This window comes from Microcaecilia unicolor, chromosome 1, assembly GCF_901765095.1.
Source record: "Microcaecilia unicolor chromosome 1, aMicUni1.1, whole genome shotgun sequence".
Lineage (NCBI taxonomy): Eukaryota > Metazoa > Chordata > Amphibia > Gymnophiona > Siphonopidae > Microcaecilia > Microcaecilia unicolor.
The window spans coordinates 581,573,829-581,595,746 of NC_044031.1; the positions used below are offsets into that span (position 1 = coordinate 581,573,829).

The 21,918-nt window shown below is 42.3% G+C and overlaps 1 protein-coding gene across 1 annotated transcript in view; it reads left to right on the forward strand.

The window, feature by feature from the left end:
- Nucleotides 1-21,918, forward strand: part of FER1L6 (fer-1 like family member 6) — a 289,857-nt gene that overhangs the window by 251,877 nt on the left and 16,062 nt on the right. Inside the window, exons 35-37 of the mRNA XM_030218883.1 lie at nucleotides 3,295-3,437; nucleotides 10,790-10,878; nucleotides 11,544-11,642. Coding sequence (XP_030074743.1) covers nucleotides 3,295-3,437; nucleotides 10,790-10,878; nucleotides 11,544-11,642 — 331 coding nt within the window. The remainder of the gene's footprint in view (nucleotides 1-3,294; nucleotides 3,438-10,789; nucleotides 10,879-11,543; nucleotides 11,643-21,918) is intronic.

The window sequence follows — 21,918 nt, forward strand, 5'->3', positions numbered from 1 at the left end:
GTGCACTATTTACTGATTCTAGCCCAGTAGGTGCATGTGTGGTACTTAGTTGCTCTTTCCATGCAGAAGTCAAATGGATCTAAAAAACATCTTAAACCTCATACCATTTGCAGCTTATAAAATCCCCCTGACAATCTGCAGTCTCATGCCTAACTTTGCATCAAAAACAATCCTCAGATATTGAGCTTCATTGCAAATTGGTATGATGCAATCCTGTATCATAATAAGAGATGGTAGGATATAATCACTTCTATAATTGACTTTCATTGCTTCTGTCTTGTTTAAATTAATTGTTAATCCATTTGTAGAAAAGCAAGATAAGACACAGTCAAAATTTACCATTATTCTTAAGGCACTAAGATCTTCATCTGTTGCCATTGGGACAAACAGTAAAAGATTATCCCCCTAATTCTATAAAAGTTGCCAAAAATTGTGCACGCAAATTTGGGCACGTGCACCATTTGCGTGCACAATTTAATTAGAAAATTATCTAACTAGCACTTCCAACTCATTTGGCTGTGGGAGGAGCCAGCATACAAAGTGCACTGGTCTCCCTGACATGGCAGGTTACCAAACGGGCACCCTAGGGGGCGCTGCAGTGGACTAACTGAACGGAAAAAGCCCTTCCCTTACTGATCCCTTAGCGATTTGGAAAGAAATGGGCATGCATGAAGGAAATCACATGCAAATGAGCTGCTCACTGTTAGCTCATTTGCACACGATTTCCTTCCTAAGGAGGGGAAGCCAGTGCAGAGCAGCCAAGCATTATGCATGGCTGCTCTGCACAATTCAAGTCCAGGTGAAAACATCCACGTGCTCGTCAGGGATGTCTTTTTTTTAGAGTATGGGTGAAGGGCGTCCTTCACTATGCCTCCATCCCTGCGATGGCAGTTGAGGATGTCCAAAGTATGGATGCTTCTGCGAGAAGGATGTCCACACCTGGAAGTTTTTGTGAGAAGGATGTCTATGCCTTTGATACCCCCTTTATTTATTTGGATTTTGGATGACAAGTAGCAGCAGTGGGATTTGAACCACCTACCTGTGTGTGTGTGTGTGTGTGTGTGTGTGTGTGTGTGTGTGTGTGTGTGTACGTGTGTGTACGTGTACAAAGCAAACTGCTGTGATGCACCTGAGTATGACATTTCAGGATGGGAAAAAAAGGTTTTAAAGTTGTTTTTTTTGAGGGTGGGAGGGGGTTAGTGACCACTAGGGGAGGTCATCCTCGATTCCCTCCAGTGGTCATCTGGTCAGTTCAGGCACCTTTTTGAGGCTTGGTCGTAAGAAAAAATGGACCAAGTAAAGTCGGCCAAGTGCTCGTCAGGGACGCCCTTCTTTTTTCCATTATCGCTCGAGGACACCCATCTGTTAGGCACGCCTCAGTCCCACCTTCCCTACGCCTCCGACATGCCCCCGGGAACTTTGGTCGACTTCGCAATGGGAAGCAGTTGGGGACGCCCAAAATTGGCTTTCGATTATGCCGATTTGGGCGACCCTGAGAGAAGAACGCCCATCTCCCGATTTGTGTCGAAAGATGGGCGCCCTTCTCTTTCGAAAATAAGCTTGATAGTGTGCAAATTATTATTATCCCCAACTAAGACCACGTTCACTGAATCACAGTCTCATGCTATCAGTCATTAAAAAATACACTCAAATATCTAGGAATTCCACTCCTTCCTCTTTATTTCACTGCTGTCCTTCTTTAGGTCTCCTCTGGGCTGATCACAAATATACTTGCACACTTTTCTGCAGTTTGAAGGAACACAAGAAAACACTCTACTAATGATATTCAGTGGAAAATTATAGATTAGTAGTTAAGAGTACTACTGCTACTAATCACTTCTATAGTGCTACTAGATGTACACAGCACTGTACATATTATCTGCAGGTACTTTCTCTGTCCCTAGAGGGCTCACAATCTAAGTTTTGGTACCTGGTCAATGAAGGGTTAAGTGACTTGTCCAAGGTCACAAGGAGCTGCAGTGGGAATTGAACCCAGGTTACCAGGATCAAAGCTACTGCACTAACCACTAGGCTACTCCTCCAATGTATAACTCCTGTATTTGGATATTGTGAAAGTTATCTAGATAATATTGGCTATTTAAATCAGTAAATGACTAAATATTATCCAGATAAAAGAGCCCAAGTCAGGGGAGTAGCAGAGATGGTACAGGAATGATCTGCATAGCAGCCATATTCTGCCACTATCCCAGTAAGATATAAGGATCAATATAGGCATAAAGCTATCCAGACAAGGTCAGCATGGTCACCACTCAGCTTGTGTATTCAGTGCTGCTAATTATCAGAATAGTGGCATTGAATATACAGATCAACCTAAGTACTAGCACCGGCGCTTAACTTAATCCAATGACCGTGCCAACTGAAAATCCAGTTGCTACTGAATAAACTTATACAAGCAGGTGCTCAGATAAAAATGCTAAATCTAAGAACTGGGTGAAAATTCTGCAGGGCTTTATTACCCAAGCATTTGCTTACCTTCCTAGACTTTTCTGCACTCTGTTGCTGAAATATAAATCTGGCCTGAAGAGAAAACACAAGAGAGGCAGAAGGTCTGTGATAGAAATACAGCAAACAAACAGCAGGCCAACAGCATGGAAAATAATGGCAAGGACTTTAATTCAACCAAATATAAACTTATGCCTTACGGTGGCCATGTTTTGCCAAAAGACTGCATCAGAGGCAAAACTGTAGGACAAAACAGCAAAATTATAATCAGATATTAACAATTAATATAAAAACATATAAATATATAATAACTTCTCTGTGTGAGATATGCAAAAGCATAAAATTATACATAATAAATCATATCATAACAAGACCACACAAAGAATGTGCAAATAAAAAAACATAAAAGTGGGTGAAAGATTCTTAAAAACTAGCTTACATGTGACATATGAGCACAATAGCTAATGTGTCACATGTCTTAGGACATCTTAACTGCAGATTGCCTTTAGAACTCTATAGTTAGGATTTCTAATGTAGCACAATTTATAACCTGGTTATTTTCATCTCCTAAATTGTAGATGTCCTCCTGAGTTCTCTTTTCAAGAAAAAAACAGTTGGTATCATGTCTTTTCTTTTTTTTTTTTTTACTAACAAATTAGTTGGTAGGAAACATCAAGTATAGATTTTAGCATACCACCAGGTGCAGGAATCTGATTTTGATTAGGATTCATCAAGCTGTGTTATTCACAAATTTTTAATGATTGTAATTAATCATGTATAAATCACATTCATCAGTATTTTTGAGATAATTTCTGTTATTCTTTGTTGCAGAGGACACAGTGGAATCCTATGAGCACCTGGCCTTGAAGGTTTTACATTCCTGGTCTGATATTCCTGGTGCTGGATGTAAGCTGGTTCCAGAGCACATTGAAACCCGACCTCTCTATCACAGGGACAAACCAGGGATGGAACAGGTATTGCAAATGCTCAAGCTCAGCATCCATACCAAGTAGGGCCGCTATCTGACCCATTAGCCATGAGGGGCTGAGTCAGTCCTGGTTTTGTCCCATTTCATTGATACTCTGGTGGTTCATTTTAACACAGACTGACTCAGAGGGGCATTTTCGAAAGAAACGTCCAAGTTGCAATTTAGACGTCTTTGTAAAACGTCCAGATCCAGGGGCGGGGAAAACTATATTTTCAAAAAAAGATGGACGTTCATCTTTCGTTTTGAAAATACCGTCAGAGACATCCAAATCCAAGGATGTCCTTAAGTTTGGATGTCCCTAGACTTGGACGTCCTTGGATTTGGATGTCTCTGACTTTCAGTGATTTTCGAAAGCAAAGACATCCAAGTCAAAAACGTCCAAATGCAAGTCATTTGGACGTGGGAGGAGCCAGCATTTGTAGTGCACTGGTCCCCCTGACATGCCAGGACACCAACCAGGCACCCTAGGGGGCACTGTAGTGGACTTCATAAAATGCTCCCACAAACGTAGCTCCCTTACCTTGTGTGCTGAGCCCCCCAAAACTCACTGCCCCCAACTGTACACCACTACCATAGCACTTACAGGTGAAGGGGGAGCACCTAGATGTGGGTACAGTGGGTTTGTGGTGGGTTTTGGAGAGCTTGCTGTTTCCTCCACAAATGTAACAGCTAGGGGGGGTATGGGCCTGGGTCCGCCTGTCTGAAGTCCACTGCAGTACCCACTAAAACTGATCCTGGGACCTTCATGCGCTGTCATGGACCTGAGTATGACATCTGAGGCTGTCATAGAGGCTGGCACGAAATATTTTTAGAGAGGTTTTTTGAGGGTGGGAGGGGGTTAGTGACCACTGGTGGAGTAAGGGGAGGTCATCCCCGATTCCCTCCAGTGGTCATCTGGTCATTTTGGGCACTTTTTTGTGCCTTATTCTTAAAAAAATAATGTCCGGGTAAAAATGTCCAAGTATTCGTCATGGACGTCCTTGCTTTTTTCGATTATGGGTCAAAGACGTCTAAATGTTAGGCACGCCCGCCTTCGCTACACCTCTGACACACCCCCTTGAAATTTGGACATCCTTGCAACGGACTGCAGTTGGAGACGTTCAAATCGGGTTTCGATTATTCCGATTTGGAAGTCTCTAGGAGAAGGACGTACATCTTCCGATTTATGTCAAAAGATGGACGTCCTCTTTTGAAAATGAGCCTGTCAGCCTCTTAGGGTTAGCCTGAATCCAATAGCAAACTTAAGGGTTCTTCTACTAAGCTGTGTTAGGCACTGATGTGTGCCTAATGTAGCAAAAATGGACTAATGCATGTTAGATTTTGCAGGTGCGCAGGCTAAATTTTTTGGGGGGGATTGTTTTCGGTGTGTGTCAGGGGAGGAGAGTGGTGCACTAATCAGTTAGCATATCTACATTACTGTGTGCTAACAGTTAGCGCATAGTTAATGCAGGAGCACTTACTACCTCCACGGTAATTTTTTTAAAATGGTTTTACACTAATGTTAACATTAGTGCATGACTCAAGTGAATAATGGCAAATAGACTTATTATCAAGTGTCCACCACAACTGCATGGCCATTTTCCTTTGGGGGCATTTTACCTGCTGCGGTACCCGCCGCTACTGCAGGGCCCTTTTTCCCACAGTTTAGTAAAAGGACACCTCAGTTCCCACACCTTGTTTTTTGACTATGGTAACATAACACACTTTAGTGACTTTGAACACACGTTAAGGGACAAATAATAATTACCTGCCTAAATATCTACTGCTGCAACACTTCATTTTAAAAAGGGAGATTATAGGGCCACTTTAAAGTGTATTAAGATTTGGAGTAAGCACGGCTTAATGGGGATTTTACCACGCATTAGCTATAAATCTAAAGTGGCAGTTAGTGCATGCATTTGTAGCATTTTTTTTTTATTCATGTCGTGGGTTAATGTTCCCATCAGTGCAAAGTACCTGTGCACAGTTAACAGAGGAGCACCAGGAGGCGTATTTTCAAAGCACTTAGATGTACAAAGTTACATAATTAGCATCTCCTAGCTAGTGTGCGTGCAGTAAGTAAAACATTCTAACTAGATAATGTTTCCATGCCCAAGCCATGCCCTTTGAGAGAAAAATTCATTAATCCACAGTTTACTGTACAATAAACAGGTAAACTACCACAAAATAGCCTATTTTCTAGGGCTGCGTTTCGGAAGTAGGCTGTGAAAACTGTAAGGCTGTTTATAGGTATTCTGCATGCTGTTATAGATTCTTTAATATGTAATTTGTCCATTTGTATTTCTTATCTTTTTATTGTTTTTTATTCTTTAATTTATGTAGAGCTGCGTTTGATTACAATTTGTAATCGTGATTAATTATGTGATTAATCGCACAATTCAAGGTATGTTATTTATTTATTTTTGTTCCCACTGCAGCTCCGTGTGACTCTGGGCAATGGAGGATTGAGTGACTTGCCCAGAGTCACAGGGAGCCACAGTGGAACAAAATAAGTAAATAACATACCTTTAATCGTGCAATTAAAATTTTAATCGAAATGCAGCCCTACTTTTTCACGTTAACTGCATGTTAGGGGGCACAGTGGGCGCACCCTTTTGTGGCTGCCTGCATGAGAAGCTGGGTGGGTGTTGGAGGGAAATGGGTCTGTGAACTATGTGCCCCTCAAGGCTGAGGTGGCGGATTCTCTCCAGCTGTGCCCTTCACCTCCCTCTTCAGCTGCCTCAGTTTTCTTGGCCAATCATCAACACCTCCATTTCTGTAATAAACTCCACTAAGCTTGGGGCATCTGGCCAACCATTCCTACCATTTAGGTTTACAATGTCCAATATCGGGACCTGTATCCCTATTTTGGCCCTCATGTTCAGTAGACCCTGAAGCCGTGGCCCCTGTCCTAGCTTTAGGACTCTCTGAAGCTGCTGCTGGGGCCACGCAGGACTTGCTTGATTCCCACCTGCTGTCTGTGGTGGCAGTTGCCTCTGGGGACCTCACTGGTTCCAGTGGTAGGGTCATGCACCTGCTTGGGGGGGGGGGTAGTGTGCTGGACAAGGCTTCAGTGTGCGCACCATGCCTAGATTATTCCCCTGCCCTGTGGCCTGCTGAACACAGAGTAAACACTAGTCTGTGCAATGGCAAAGGGAGCCTGCTGGTTTGTACCTGACTGGTCCCTTTTGGAGACAACAGACATGTGTATAATAGTTCCTTTACCTTCTTTTGTATATATTCCCATATTTGTATATAGTTGTTTTCCCTTCCCTAAACCATTATTATTGAAGTTTTTTTTTAATGTAAGTATGTAGATAGGAAGCAGTGTTTGCATATCTTCCTAAGCCCTCAGCTATGCTGGTTGTGGGCAAGTCAGCATGATGAACAGAGAGTAAACTTTAGTCTAGGCACAGGTGTGGTACCAGCTGTTTGGTACCACACTGGTGGCTAGTGCGAGACAACAAACTTTTACTTAGATTAGCTATATACAGTCTGGTAAACGGGTGTAGGTCTGCAAGGTGGAGGGGGTATATGGGGCTGAACTCCTGTTGCAAGTTGGTTGGTTGGCACAGACTTAGTAATGCTTAGGGCCCAGCACCCTGGTTTCCACAAATGTTTGTCACATACCATCCAGCCCCATTAACTTCAACTGTCCCACAGACCAGATCTCTGTAGGCAACACTGTTATAGGATTATGTACAGATTGTGAACCCTTAGGGGACAGATGGCTACACAGTGCAATGATGATGTAGATGGGCAGTCACCCTATCCTGTGACCCACAAAGCTGTTTCTCTGAATTGCTTTGTCTTCTCATGCCCAGGTTACTGTAGCTACATACAGGGAAATTGGCATTGCTCAGTTCAGCTGGCCTCACTCCCCCAAATCCCCAGAGGGACACTGGCTAGGCTCTAGCTGTAGGGCATCTGTGAGTGTGGCCTTTCCTGAGACGAGACCTTGGGCCAAATTTTCCCCTTCCAGTTCCTAGGGGCACCCCAACCCTTCAGGTGGTGAGGAGATGTCCAAGGAATATGGTCATCTGATTATTATATAATGCTTATCACTATAACCATGTCTCTCCATTGTTTCAGAAATTTCACTGGCTTCCGGTCCACCAGCACATACTCTATAAACTATTGATTTTCACCCTGCCCACTTTCCTTTTCAATTATGAATGTGTGCTTGCTTCTCATCCCCAACCCCTCCTTATCTCTTACTCCTTTACTGCTTCTGCCTCCCCCCACCTCTGTCTACCTTCCCTGCCTTTGCACAGCCTTTCCCCCACCCTGCTTCCTTTCCTTTTTGGTTATGAATGTGTGCCTGCTTCTCTTTCTTATTGAAATATTGTAGTTCTTTTCCTGTTTTCTGATATTTTAGATTTTGTATACTGAGGCAACCTACCAGTCAGTCTTGGTATAGTAAATGTTAATAAATGTAATACCCCATGGAATGGTTATTACTAGAGTTGATAGATTTTTCCATAGCCTGAGGGGGGGGGGGGGAGAGGGAGATCCCTGCTAGTGGGTTGGAGAGTGGGAAGCCCCTGGGTGGGAGATAGACAGCCCAAGGAGAGTGATATTGGAATAAGTTGCAGAAAGAAATGTATCCCTGTGAAGAGTGTCAGCAAAAGTGGAATTTGAGTTTAATAAAAGCAGTTGTGGTGAGATACAAGAGGTCTTTGGTTGCCTGTAGCCCTGCCAGGACCCTTGGGAGCATTGGGGGTTCCTAGAGAGAAGGAATAAATACAAGCTGGCTAAAGGAGCAGTTGCTGCCCATATAAGGGGCAACTGGAGGTGGAGTGAGAGCTACAGGTGGACAAGGGGAGTCCAGCCTAGAAGCGGGACCAGGGCAGGGGATGCCTGTTAAAGGTAGGAGTGTAAGAAGGACAGCCTGAAGAGTCTGTGCCTGAAATTAGTAGATTGGAGTCTGAAGTAACAAAGCAGCTTTGGATTTATTGCTGACAGAAAGGGATGGGTATATATATGTACAGCAGAAATCTTATCTGAGAGATGGAGAAAAGAAATGAGAGCATTATACATGGTCTTGATTGGAACTGTAAATACCAAGAATTCTAAAGTGTTTATCTGTCAGTTGTAGCAAGTTTCAGTAAAGTTGTTTTGCATTCTATAAATCCATGGAGTGCATTGTTATCCTTGGCATGAGAGAAAGAGAGGGTGTTCTGCACCGAGTGAAGTGACACCCTGAGATTCTAAGCACTTCCAACAGCCCAGATCTCTATTCCGAACCATTGGCTCACTCCCATACTCACTTGGTGGAAACTGGAGATGATATGTGTGGTGAGCAGTGTAGAGAAAGAAAAGAGTGTTTGAGAAATAAAAGTAACTGTGTGTTTTCCCTGTGACCCGGGTCTGGAATTTAGCTAATAGTGTTGAGACCCGGGTTACAAAAACTGGCACCCAACGTGGAGCATTGATGGAGAGCAGAAGGGGGGCAAACTCGAAGAAGGGAAAAAATTAAGTAACAAAGTGAGTGAAAGGATGATGCTTTGTGGGCCCAGGTGGGACATGAGATAGCCCACGGGGACCACAAGACCCAGGCTACATAAACCATAACCATAAGTGCCAGGAGGACTGCTGTATTCAGTCTCAGTAAACCAGGGCTTTTTTTGAGGAGGCACTTGTGTAGTACATTTAAAACAAATAGGAGAAATTTTTTCTTCACCCAATGCGTAATTAAACTCTGGAATTCGTTGCCGGAGAACGTGGTGAAGGCGGTTAGCTTGGCAGAGTTTAAAAAGGGTTTGGACGCTTTCCTAAAGGACAAGTCCATAGACCGCTACTAAATGGACTTGGGAAAAATCCACAATTTTGGGAATAACATGTATAGAATGTTTGTACGTTTGGGAAGCTGCCAGGTGCCCTTGACCTGGATTGGCCGCTGTCGGGGAGAGGATGCTGGGCTTGATGGGCCTTTGGTCTTTTCCCAGTATGGCATTACTTATGTACTTATGTACTGAGTACCGGCACCTTTTCCATTGTCTGCTAAAATTGACCCATGTACCCGTAAGTTTTAATGAAAGAGCTCAGGCTCTACACACCAATTCTGCCTTGTCATAAATTCTGTGACTGGTTGCAGGGGGCCTGGCTATTATGGGGTGGGTCCCTCAGTGATCATCCCGCTCCTGAAGGGTGGCCAAGCATTTGAGTACCGGCACCTTTTTTGCTAGAAAAAACACACTGCAGTAAACATACGTGAAAGGGCAGAGTCCAGTATTTTGCCTGCTCCACTTAGTCAGATCTACTGTAGCACAAAATGTCTTTTCCATGAGAAACACTGACCTTATTCCATTGCTTAATTCATGGGTGTTGCACATTGATTCTCAAGAGCTGTAGGCCAGCTTGAGTTTCAGGACATCCACAATGAATATTCATGAGATGCATTTGCATGCATTGGATATAGTTCATGGTCAGTTCACACATTTTGGTTATCCTGAAAATCAGAACATGATATATTTGGCTTAATTGCAAAGGAATCATTCAGTATGCATCATTCTCTGTATTATAAATGACTTGCTATTAGATCTCCCAAAACAAATATGCACCACAAGGTTTTTATTTCACATGCACACTAGAGAGCTGCATGGGGACAGAAATTTCACTCATCCCCAATGGAATCTAATCCATACCCATCCTTACTTGCCAAGATCCATTCCATCCCCACCCACCCCCACAATCTCCTCCATCCCCATCCGTACCTGCAGAAGTTCATGCTGTTATTTACTTGCTCTCAGCCCTCTGTTTCAGCCCCAGCAGCCTCCTGAGTTTTTTCTGGATAGTATTCACTATTCAACCGATGAGTGTTCCAAGCCTCAGTCTGGTGTTCTAGCTGCCTTTCTCATACTGGTGCTCCAACTGCCTCTCTCAATACATTCCAAGTCTTATTCTGGAGTCTTGGGGAATGAGAATCTCATGGCAACATTCTCCATCTCTGTGGGAATCCCGTGGCAACTTCTTCCACACCCGTGGGAATCCTGCAATTCCCATTACCATGCAGCTCTCTAACGCACACTTCACAGTTTGCATAAGTGGAAGTAAAATTGTAAGTAATAGCTATTTTCAGTGAACTTCCTCAATGGGGTTTGTGGTGTTAGTTGAGTTTTCTGATCTTTCCATTTCAAGTCCATGAGGTATAACATTTCACTCTTGCTGAGTAGACAGTACATTTTATACACTAAACTATCCCTGCTAGGAATACATCCTAACATAGTCATTCCTAACTCTGGGGAAATAACTGAATGAAAATCAGACCTCAAAATTACACAAAATTTAAAAACCTGAGATGGTAATTTAAATAAATTACTGGATGATATTATATTGTTACTTTTTTATTTGTATCAGGGACGAGTGCAGATGTGGGTGGACATGTTTCCCACAGATATGCCTCTGCCAGGACCTCCTGTTGATATCTCACCCAGAAAGCCTAAAGGGTAAGTTATAAATTCTTTCATTCTGCATTCATTCATTCTGTTTATGTGTAACCTATATGATGAAAATGTTACTATGTATTCTGTCCAAAAACAAGGAGTGGGAACTAGATCAGGCTCTTTAAAAACAGACTCAGGTAAAATAAACAGTGCTGTAAAATCCTTGAGCTGCTTAAACGGTCTGAAATGTGGAGAGATTAACTTGCAAATATTTCTCATGCTACAAAAACGATATTCTGGCCAACTATGGATATCAGCTCTGACAATCATTCATGATGTCTAGTGGGTTGGGCCATCATTGTCATCATCTGATCTGGGATCCGTGCCCAATTCTGGGCAATCTTTATAGAATCCAGGAGATAACTTACAGAGTACTTTACATTATGCACTTATTTCTGGCACTGAAGTGCTAACACATACGCCAGCCTTAATAGAGCATAGCTATTTATGTATACATGTGTTCACATATGCATGTAAGTGACTAAAATACTGGCATTTATTCACATTCTTGCCACCTAACTCCATGCGGTTCCTTATAGAATTACCCCCATAGTGTGCATTAAGTCCCTCGTTAACTGACAAACATGGAATGGAGCTGTGTATACACTGCTGAATATCAACCTGATTCATTACATGCAGTTTGTAAAATCAAGATTTTTGTATTACAGCTTTGAGTTGAGAATAATAATCTGGAACACTGAAGATGTCATCCTAGAAGATGAGAATATCTTCACTGGACAAAAATCAAGTGATATCTATGTTAAAGGGTAGGTTAATCAGATCATTGATTATCTCATTATTTCTTTGGTGGAACACTTTAGTACTGATCTGGAAATACATTGGTGATGTATCACAGTGCTTACATTATACAGAAAGATCATTTATCCTCTGAGATGTCATTAATTAAGGTTTTCTCATATTTATCAATTGAAACTGAAAACTTCATTTCATTTCATTTAAGATGGCATTTATAGTCTACTTCTGTGAACAAGGGTCCAATAATAAAGTGAAATTTAAAAAATCAATACAATCCATGTTAAAGCACCTTACTACATTTGATATTTTTTGATACATTTTTGGGATCTTGCCAGGTATTTGTGACCTGGATTGGCCACTGTTGGAAACAGGATGCTGGGCTCGATGGACCTTTGGTCTTTCCCAGTATTGCAGTACATAACTTCAGGCAGGCGGACCCAGGCCCTTCCCCCCCCTACCTTTTACACTTGTGGTGGTAAATGGGAGCCCTCCAAATCCCCCCCCCAAAGTCACTGTACCCACATGTAGGTGCCCCCCTTCACCCATAAGGGCTGTGGTAATGGTGTAGAGTTGTGGGGATGGGCCTGGGTCCGCCTGCCTGAAGTTATGTACTGCAATACTGGGAAAGACCAAAGGTCCATCGAGCCCAGCATCCTGTTTCCAACAGTGGCCAATCCAGGTCACAAATACCTGGCAAGATCCCAAAAATGAATCAAAAAATATCAAATGTAGTAAGGTGCTATGCACCTGGGAGCTATTTTTTTTAACTTTTTAGAAGTGCCCCCTAGGTTGCCCAGTTGGTGTCCTGGCATGTGAGGGGGACCAGTGCACTACAAATGCTGGCCCCTCCCAAGACGAAATGCCTTGGATTTGGCCGGGTTTGAGATGGTTGGCCTCGGTTTCCTGCCATTCTGGAAACTATTAACAACTATTCTGCAGTATCAGGATATAAACTTAACACATCCAAATCTGAAATTCTATCTGTAAATTGTCTAGATACCAAAGATCTGATTCATAAATACTGTTTCTATTGGGCATCCACATCTATAAAATATTTAGGAGTTCTATTTGGTCCAACTTTAGAAGATACTATTAAACTTAATACTACTTCACTCATTAAGACTGCTACAGATTTAACCAGAAAATGGTCCCCCTTACGATGATTCTGGTGGGGAAGGCTAGACATGATTAAGGTGATAATTGTACCCAAAGTCAATTACACACTCAGCATACTACCTATCACCTTACCTTCAGGTACTTATAAATCAATCGAAAAAAAATTAACTATTATTTATGTATTTATTTATTGCATTTGTATCCCACATTTTCCCACCTCTTTGCAGGCTCAATGTGGCTTACAATACATCATGAGTAGTGAAAAATATATAAGAAGATTGACATTTGGTATTGCAAAAGGATCTTGGGTAACATGATAATGATAAAACATGATAGTAGTGTAACAAGCAAATATTGTATGACAATTCTGGATATGTGTGTAGGAGTTCACATTTGTTGATCTTCGTGGTATGCCTTGTTAAAGAGATGGGTCTTCAGTAGTTTACGGAAGTTCGTAGATCGTTCTTAGGTTACGCAGCAGCGCGTTCCAGAATTGTGTACTCAAATAGGAAAAGGTTGACGCATGCATTAACTTGTATTTTAGCTCTTTGCAGTTGGGGAAGTGAAGATCAAGGAATGTGCGGGATGATTTTTTAGCATTCCTAGGTGGTAGTTCTATCAGGTCCGACATGTTCTATGTTCTTATGGGTTAATAAAAACACTATAAATGACCTTAAAAAGATTGAAGGCACCTAAAACTTCTGGAAGTGTCATTTTCCCCAGTTTTTCTGATTATTACTCTGCCTTTATACTTCATCAGTCTTTTCAATGGATCACGTGTAATGATATTTCTGATATGCCTTTATGGTGTAAATTTGAATCAGAATGCTGGTCTATCATATCTTTGTCATATTTACCTACAACCCATGTAGCTAAAAAATCTTTCTAACAACATTTCCAATCAAAACAATCTCCATGGTTAACTATTGATCATATATACATATGGAATAATATAATGTTTCAAATTAACGGTAAAAGTATTAATTGGCCCCCTTGGCAAAAGCTGGATATTAACTGTTAATCAATTAATAGGTAATAACAATTAGCTAGCTACCTTTTGACAAATTGTGTGCCCGCTTTCAATTACCTCCTCATTGCTATTTTCAGTGGCTCCAATTAAAACATTGTATTTCAGCTAAACTAAATATTTCTTCATTGTCGTCATCATCTCCACCAAGCTCCTGGACTTTATACCACACCATATCTAATGAAAAGAAATCTGCTTCCAATTGATATAAACTACTACAATCGTGGAAATATATGTTGGTTACCAACATATATGATTATCTAAATCAATCTATTCCTCCTTAGCAGAGGAAATCTATCTGGCCTGCTATACTTAAACCAACTCTTTCAGCAACAATACAAACAATTTATTTCTTTGTTCACAGAGCACAGTGGATCCCCATCAAACTTGCTAAAATAGACAAATTATTAGATAACAAATGATGGACTTGTTGCAGTGCTGTAGGTTCTTTAAAGCACTTAGGGGCCCTTTTATTAAGCTGCAGTAAAAAGGGCCCTGCAGTAGTGGCAGTGGCTATTTACGCCATGCGCTGATGCCCTTGTTACCACAGCAGGTAAAAAGGGTGCAAAAATGCATGGCCATGCAGGGAAGGAGCACTTACCGCCCACCCATTGAGGTGGCGGTAAGGGCTCCCGTGCTAACCTGACGGTAACTGGATAGCACACGGCGCGGCCCGATTACCACTGAGTAACTGCCATGCAAAAAGAAATCGAGCCCTATTTTTCCCAGCACAGGAAATGGTGCGTGCTAGAGCTGTACCTACCGCCAGTGCCCTCATTGGGCCAGCAGTAGTTCCAAATTGGTGCACGGTAAGTCCGCATTTCTGCTTACCGCTGCTTTGTAAAAGGACCCCTTAATTTTTTATTGTATTCATCTCAAGCACTACTGGACCACTATTTGGAAGTTCATATGCCATTTATTACAGATTTCAGAGCCTTTAACTTACAATATTTTGCTATTGGGATCTCACAGCTTGATTGCACCGTTGGATGAGCATAAAGCAAAACTCTTATCTTAATTCATATTGCAAGAAAACTAATACTTCAGCACTGGAAAGACTTTACCGAACTGGAGTATATCCAATGGTAGATTATTATCTGTTTAACTGCGAAGTATGAACCTATAGCAGTTGAAAAAAAAACATAGGGCTAAGGTCTTTTGATAAAATATGGGCCTCTTTACATGAGTTCGCTGCTTCTCCTACCTAATGATACCAATATATTCTTTCTCACCTTGCAGCCTAAGTATAACCACAAGAGTACCTTATTTTATTTAACAACTATGAGTGAGCCACCATGTGCAATTGTTCCTTCTTTTTTCGTGGTCATTTTGTTGTAATGACAATGTTCTTCTTATTAATACTTGTATGTTAATTTTATTGAAAACCAATAACACTTATTGAACTTTAAAAAAATCTTTCTCGGTTGTCAGCTAGGTAGTACCAAGGTTTGGAATACTAGTCTCCAGTTGTAAATTTGGTGTCTCTTTTGTTAGCCAAATCAGTTCTTTGGGGTAAAGGCAGCAGCTCACAGTGGTCCAAGTGCAATCTTCTGCTAGACACTCCTGAAGAGAAATTGACGACTACTTGAAATTAATCATAGCTCTATTTGCTCTCTCAAAGAGAAGTGCAAGACATTAGAGTACCTCAACAGCATTTGTGTTATATTAAGTGCAAAGACTACCCAGAATTAAAGAGCAAAGCAGGAAACAAACTAGTCTGGGGCCAAGGCAGAATTCCATAGTCCCTAGAATGACAACACAATACATTGATATTTTTTTTCTGCAACTATCCTATAAAGTTCAGTGTGGATTACAATAAGAAAACTAAAAACATAATTCTAGGAGTTATAATAATGTTCAAATATATAGAATTACAGTACAGTCCTGATTATCTGACATTCGTTCATCCAACCATCCTGCAAATCCGACAGACCCCCCCCCCTCCCCCCCCCCCCCCCCCCCCCCCCCCCCCCGGGTGACTTTTACCACCATTCTTAGCTGGGACCTTGCTTTTACTGCCTTTGTTTCTGCATTGTTTGAGGGGTTACCATTGTTACATAACAACATAAGAATAGCTGTACTGGGTCAGACCAATGGCCCATCTTGCCCAGTATCCTGCTTCCAGCAGTGACCAATCCAGGTCACAAGTACCTGTTTTCCGTATTATCTGACTTTTCATTTATCCGACAACAGGTCGGTCCCATGTAGATCAGATAATCGAGACTTTACTGTATTTAAAATAATCTTGAAAAGAAAAGTTTTTAACTTCTGTCGAAACAACATATATCGATTTTCCAGTTTAATCCTTAAAAGTAAAGAATTCTAGCACAATGCTGCCTGATATGTAAAGGAAGATACAAGATACCTTTTAGATTTTATTGCTCTCACTGATGACAGTCGTACCAGCACTTTGGAGGGATAAGCAAGACACATATAGGGTGGGGCATAACCATAAGTAAGCTGTGAATCAATGTGCACAGTTTAAAGCGAATTAGAGAAGTAATTGGGAGCCAGCATAATGGGTGCATTGGTCAAATGCAAAGAGATTTCAGGTGCTGTTGATCTGCCTGTAGAAAATAACGTTACTCATATTTATTAACATTGATCTTTCTTGGAAATTTGAATTTTATATCGAGGCCAAGGCTGCAGAAATTGGCATAGGTTTGTGCTGTGCTTGCACCTTAGGGAACCATTTAACAGAGTATAATAAACTTTGAGACCCTGAGCTGTTTCTAGTAATGTGATGCATTAAACCATAATCTAAGGAACTGACTTTCTTGCCATATATTATTGCACTTGCACACCTTGAATCATTACTCATCTGAGTCACTGCAGTGACTAGTGGGGGTGGGGAGGGGCATTTTTAAAGGTAAATCAGTGCATTTCCTGCAGACATGAGCTTTTATACAATTTCCCAACTCATTTGTGGGTTAAGGTATGTATGTAGTGCCAACTGACACCTGAGTGGTGTCCATTCTAAGCATTTAAAGAACTTTTAAAGTCTAGTTACCTCTGTTTCCATTTGTGTTTATATTCCATTTTTGGAAATGAAACCTACATTTTTTTGTTATGGTCCTTGTAGTTTATCAGTGTATAACCAGAGGGATATTGAATTTAGGTCAGCTAAATATAAGACATGGTTATTTTTCCAGAGTGCTACAAAATTATTGTTACAAATCTTTGTCCTGCCACTTACCCAGTGGTGATTGCTAGTTTTTCCCTCTCACCTGCCTAATGCCAAGTTATGTCTATACTTTGCATCCAGTTTTCAAAGGGAAACTACCTGGATGGTTTTGTTAAAAGTGTGACAAATGACATATTTACTTTGCACCAGCTACTTCTGCAAGCCAATACACACAAGTAAAATCACATTTGTACACGTGAAAATCAAATAAACATGCTCTGTTTTACTTTCTTTGCCCAAAATTCATGTCTTTCTAACCAGTGTGAAAACTAGTGCATACAGTGGGGGAAATAAGTATTTGATCCCTTGCTGATTTTGTAAGTTTGCCCACTGACAAAGACATGAGCAGCCCATAATTGAAGGGTAGGTTATTGGTAACAGTGAGAGATAGCACATCACAAATTAAATCCGGAAAATCACATTGTGGAAAGTATATGAATTTATTTGCATTCTGCAGAGGGAAATAAGTATTTGATCCCCCACCAACCAGTAAGAGATCTGGCCCCTACAGACCAGGTAGATGCTCCAAATCAACTCGTTACCTGCATGACAGACAGCTGTCGGCAATGGTCACCTGTATGAAAGACACCTGTCCACAGACTCAGTGAATCAGTCAGACTCTAACCTCTACAAAATGGCCAAGAGCAAGGAGCTGTCTAAGGATGTCAGGGACAAGATCATACACCTGCACAAGGCTGGAATGGGCTACAAAACCATCAGTAAGACGCTGGGCGAGAAGGAGACAACTGTTGGTGCCATAGTAAGAAAATGGAAGAAGTACAAAATGACTGTCAATCGACAAAGATCTGGGGCTCCACGCAAAATCTCACCTCGTGGGGTATCCTTGATCATGAGGAAGGTTAGAAATCAGCCTACAACTACAAGGGGGGAACTTGTCAATGATCTCAAGGCAGCTGGGACCACTGTCACCACGAAAACCATTGGTAACACATTACGACATAACGGATTGCAATCCTGCAGTGCCCGCAAGGTCCCCCTGCTCCGGAAGGCACATGTGACGGCCCGTCTGAAGTTTGCCAGTGAACACCTGGATGATGCCGAGAGTGATTGGGAGAAGGTGCTGTGGTCAGATGAGACAAAAATTGAGCTCTTTGGCATGAACTCAACTCGCCGTGTTTGGAGGAAGAGAAATGCTGCCTATGACCCAAAGAACACCGTCCCCACTGTCAAGCATGGAGGTGGAAATGTTATGTTTTGGGGGTGTTTCTCTGCTAAGGGCACAGGACTACTTCACCGCATCAATGGGAGAATGGATGGGGCCATGTACCGTACAATTCTGAGTGACAACCTCCTTCCCTCTGCCAGGGCCTTAAAAATGGGTCGTGGCTGGGTCTTCCAGCACGACAATGACCCAAAACATACAGCCAAGGCAACAAAGGAGTGGCTCAGGAAGAAGCACATTAGGGTCATGGAGTGGCCTAGCCAGTCACCAGACCTTAATCCCATTGAAAACTTATGGAGAGAGCTGAAGCTGCGAGTTGCCAAGCGACAGCCCAGAACTCTTAATGATTTAGAGATGATCTGCAAAGAGGAGTGGACCAAAATTCCTCCTGACATGTGTGCAAACCTCATCATCAACTACAGAAGACGTCTGACCGCTGTGCTTGCCAACAAGGGTTTTGCCACCAAGTATTAGGTCTTGTTTGCCAGAGGGATTAAATACTTATTTCCCTCTGCAGAATGCAAATAAATTCATATACTTTCCACAATGTGATTTTCCAGATTTAATTTGTGATGTGCTATCTCTCACTGTTACCAATAACCTACCCTTCAATTATGGGCTGCTCATGTCTTTGTCAGTGGGCAAACTTACAAAATCAGCAAGGGATCAAATACTTATTTCCCCCACTGTATGTGTAACCCAAGGGGAGGTGCTTGTTATCAAGGGGGAGCAAGTTGGGTAAATGTCTTTGAAAATTGTACAAAAGTACAAGTACATAAGAACATAAGCGTTGCATACTGGCTGTTATGATTGGGGTCTGAACCCCTCTCAAACTTACCTCTTTCCTGGGGGTCAGCTTCTTAGCTGGCTTCTGTTTCTTTTCTCTGTCCTTTCTGAGCTGGCTCTGTCTCTCTGTGCTGGCAGCTTCCAGCAGCATGGGGTTAATTGTTTTACTTTACTACAGCTGTGTGTTGCCTGAGTTGCTCTAACTCTCTTTGGGTGTACGGGCTTCAAGTGTTTCACGGTTTTGCATTGGTGTGGGTTGGGCCTCTCTGGGTCAGTGTGCTTTTGCCTAGGTCTAGGGAGTGTGACATCATCAGGGAGGGCCTTGATAAGGAAGTGGTGTTGTTTCCTTCAGGGCCTTTGCAACAGTGGTGTTTGCTGTAGGTAGGGTGGTGCAGTGTGCACTTCTGACGTTGTGTCTAGTTTCCCTGCTTGCTTTTGCTAAGGGCCAGGTTAGTGTTAGTGCAGTGTGCACTGGTGACTGTGTGTTTAGCTTTCCTGCTTTTCCCTTTTGGTTCCCTTCTGTTCCCTCTTGGTTTTGGTAGCATTGCTGTGTGTAGGGCTTTGGAAGCTCTGTTGTTGATAGAAGTACTTCAGGGTTTGGTGTTGTTAGGAACACTGCAGAGTTTGCTGTTAGAAGTACTTCTGGTGTTTGTGCTATTAGGAGCATTGCAGTCTTTGCTGTTGGTGTTTGGTGCTTTAGAAGCACTTTTGGCTTATGTGTTAGCTTCCCTCCTTGTGGCTCCCCTGTCTTCCCTTTTAGTGCTAGGAGCTCTTCTGGTTGCTTGCCAGAGTAGTGCTTAGGAAGCACCTTGTTAGTTGTATCTAGCTTGCTAGAGCAGTACTTAGGTAGCTGGTTTAGTTTTGTGTTTAGCTTATTAGTGTAAAGCTCTGCTTGTAGCTTGGTGCTTAGTAGCACCTGTGTTAGCTTTGTATTTAGTACCCTGCTCTGTTAGTTTAGGGCTTAGGAAGTCCCTTTCTTGAGCAGGGCTTAGGAGCTCCTGTTTAGTATAGGGCTTAGGAAGTCCTTTTGTCAGTTTACGGTTAGGAACACTCCTGCTGGTTTAGGGCTTGGGAGCACGTAGATCAGTTTAGGGTTAGGAGCACTTCTGTTTCCAGTCCTGGTCCCTATGTCATCCGGTATCCAGTAAGTCCTGTCGGCTACTCGAACCCAGGAGCTCAACTCTTGGGGGGCTTAGTAGCTAAGTACAGGTGAAGCTGTGCGGACCAGTCCAGCGTGCTCCAGTCCCGTGTTCCAGTCCTGTGGCCTCCAGTCCGGGGGACCAGTCCAGTGTGCTCCAGTCCGGTGTGTGTTCCAGTCTGGTGTGCTCCAGTCCAGTGTGTTCCGGTCCGGTGTGTGTTCCAGTCCGGGGGATTGCAGTCCAGTGTTCCAGTCCTGTGTCCTCCAGTCCGGGGGATTCCAGTCCAGGTGTTCCGGTTCACTGGGCAGTGCCTGCAGTCCCTGCCGGTGTGCTTACCCAGTGTTGGTTGGTGGGTTTTGCCTGCTGCTGTCGCTCCTCGTCAGCAGCCCAAGGGCTCACGTTTGCACCAGAGCCCGGCCCCGCGGGCTCTGAACCTGAGAACCTGACACTGGGACATTCCAAAGATATACTGTATCAAGCTCAGTAACCTGTTTCCAACAGTCGCCGACCCAGATCACAAGTACGTGGCAAGATCCCGTCCAAAAAAGTAAAATAGATTTTATGCTGCTTATAAGCAGTAGATTTTCCCAAGTCCATCTTAATAATAGCGTATGGACTTTTGTTTTAAGAACTTGTCCAAACCTATGTAGAAACCTTGCTAAGCTAACTGCTTTTACCATATTTTCTGGCAATGAATTACAGAGTTTAATTACACACTGAGTGAAGAAATATTGTCTCCGATTTGTCAAAAAATAATCTCCGGTTTGTCGTATTACTTAATAGGTTCATTGTGTGCCCCTAGTCCTTGTACTTTTGAAAAGAGCAAACAAGCGATTCATGTCTACCCATTCTACCCCGCTCAGGATTTTTTAGACCTCTATAATATCTCCCCTCAGCTATCTCTTCTCCAAGCTGAAAAGCCCTAACTTCTTTAGCCTTTCTTCATAGGGAAATCACTCCATCCCCTTTATAATTTTGGTCACCCTTTTCTGTGCCTTTTATAATTCTGCTATATCTTTTTTTTTTTTTTGAGATGCGGTTATCAGAATTTTTCAAAGTATTCGAGGTGTGGTCGCAACCTGGAGCGATGCAAAGGCATTATAATATGTTTAATTTTGTTCTCCATTCCTTTCTTAATAATTCCTAAAATTCTATTTGCTTTCTTAGCCACTGCTGCACAATGAACAGAGGGTTTCAACGTATCATCAATGATGATACCTAAATCCTTTTCCTGAGCGGTGTCTCCTAATAATGTGGAACCTTGCATCATGTAGTTATAGGTTGGGCTTCTCTTTTCTATGTGCATCACTTTGCACTGGCTCACATTAAATGTCATCTGCCATTTGAATGCCCAGCCTCTCAGTCTCATAAAGTCATCTTGTAATTTTCCACAATCCTCTTGTGATTTATAAACTTTGAATAACTTTCTGTTGTCATCAGATTTGTTCACCTCACTTATTATTCCTGTTTCCAATATGGTAAAAAGCAGTGGTACCAGCACAGATCTCTAGGGAGCCTACTATCTACCCTTCTCCATTAAGAATACTGACCATTTAACCCTATTCTCTGTTTTCTATCTTCTAACCAGTTTTTAATCCACAATAGGACACTACCCCCTATCCCATGACTTTCTAATTTCCTCAGCAGTCGTTCATGAGGTATTTTGTCAAATGCCTTCTGAAAATCCAGATATCATCACATCAACCAGTTCACCTTCATCCACATGCTTATTCACCACTTCAGAAAAATGTTGCAGATTGCTGAGGCAAGATTTTCCTTGGCTAAATCCATGATGGCTTCACCGGTCTATAATTTCCCATGTTACCCCTGGAACCCTTTTTAAAAATTGGCA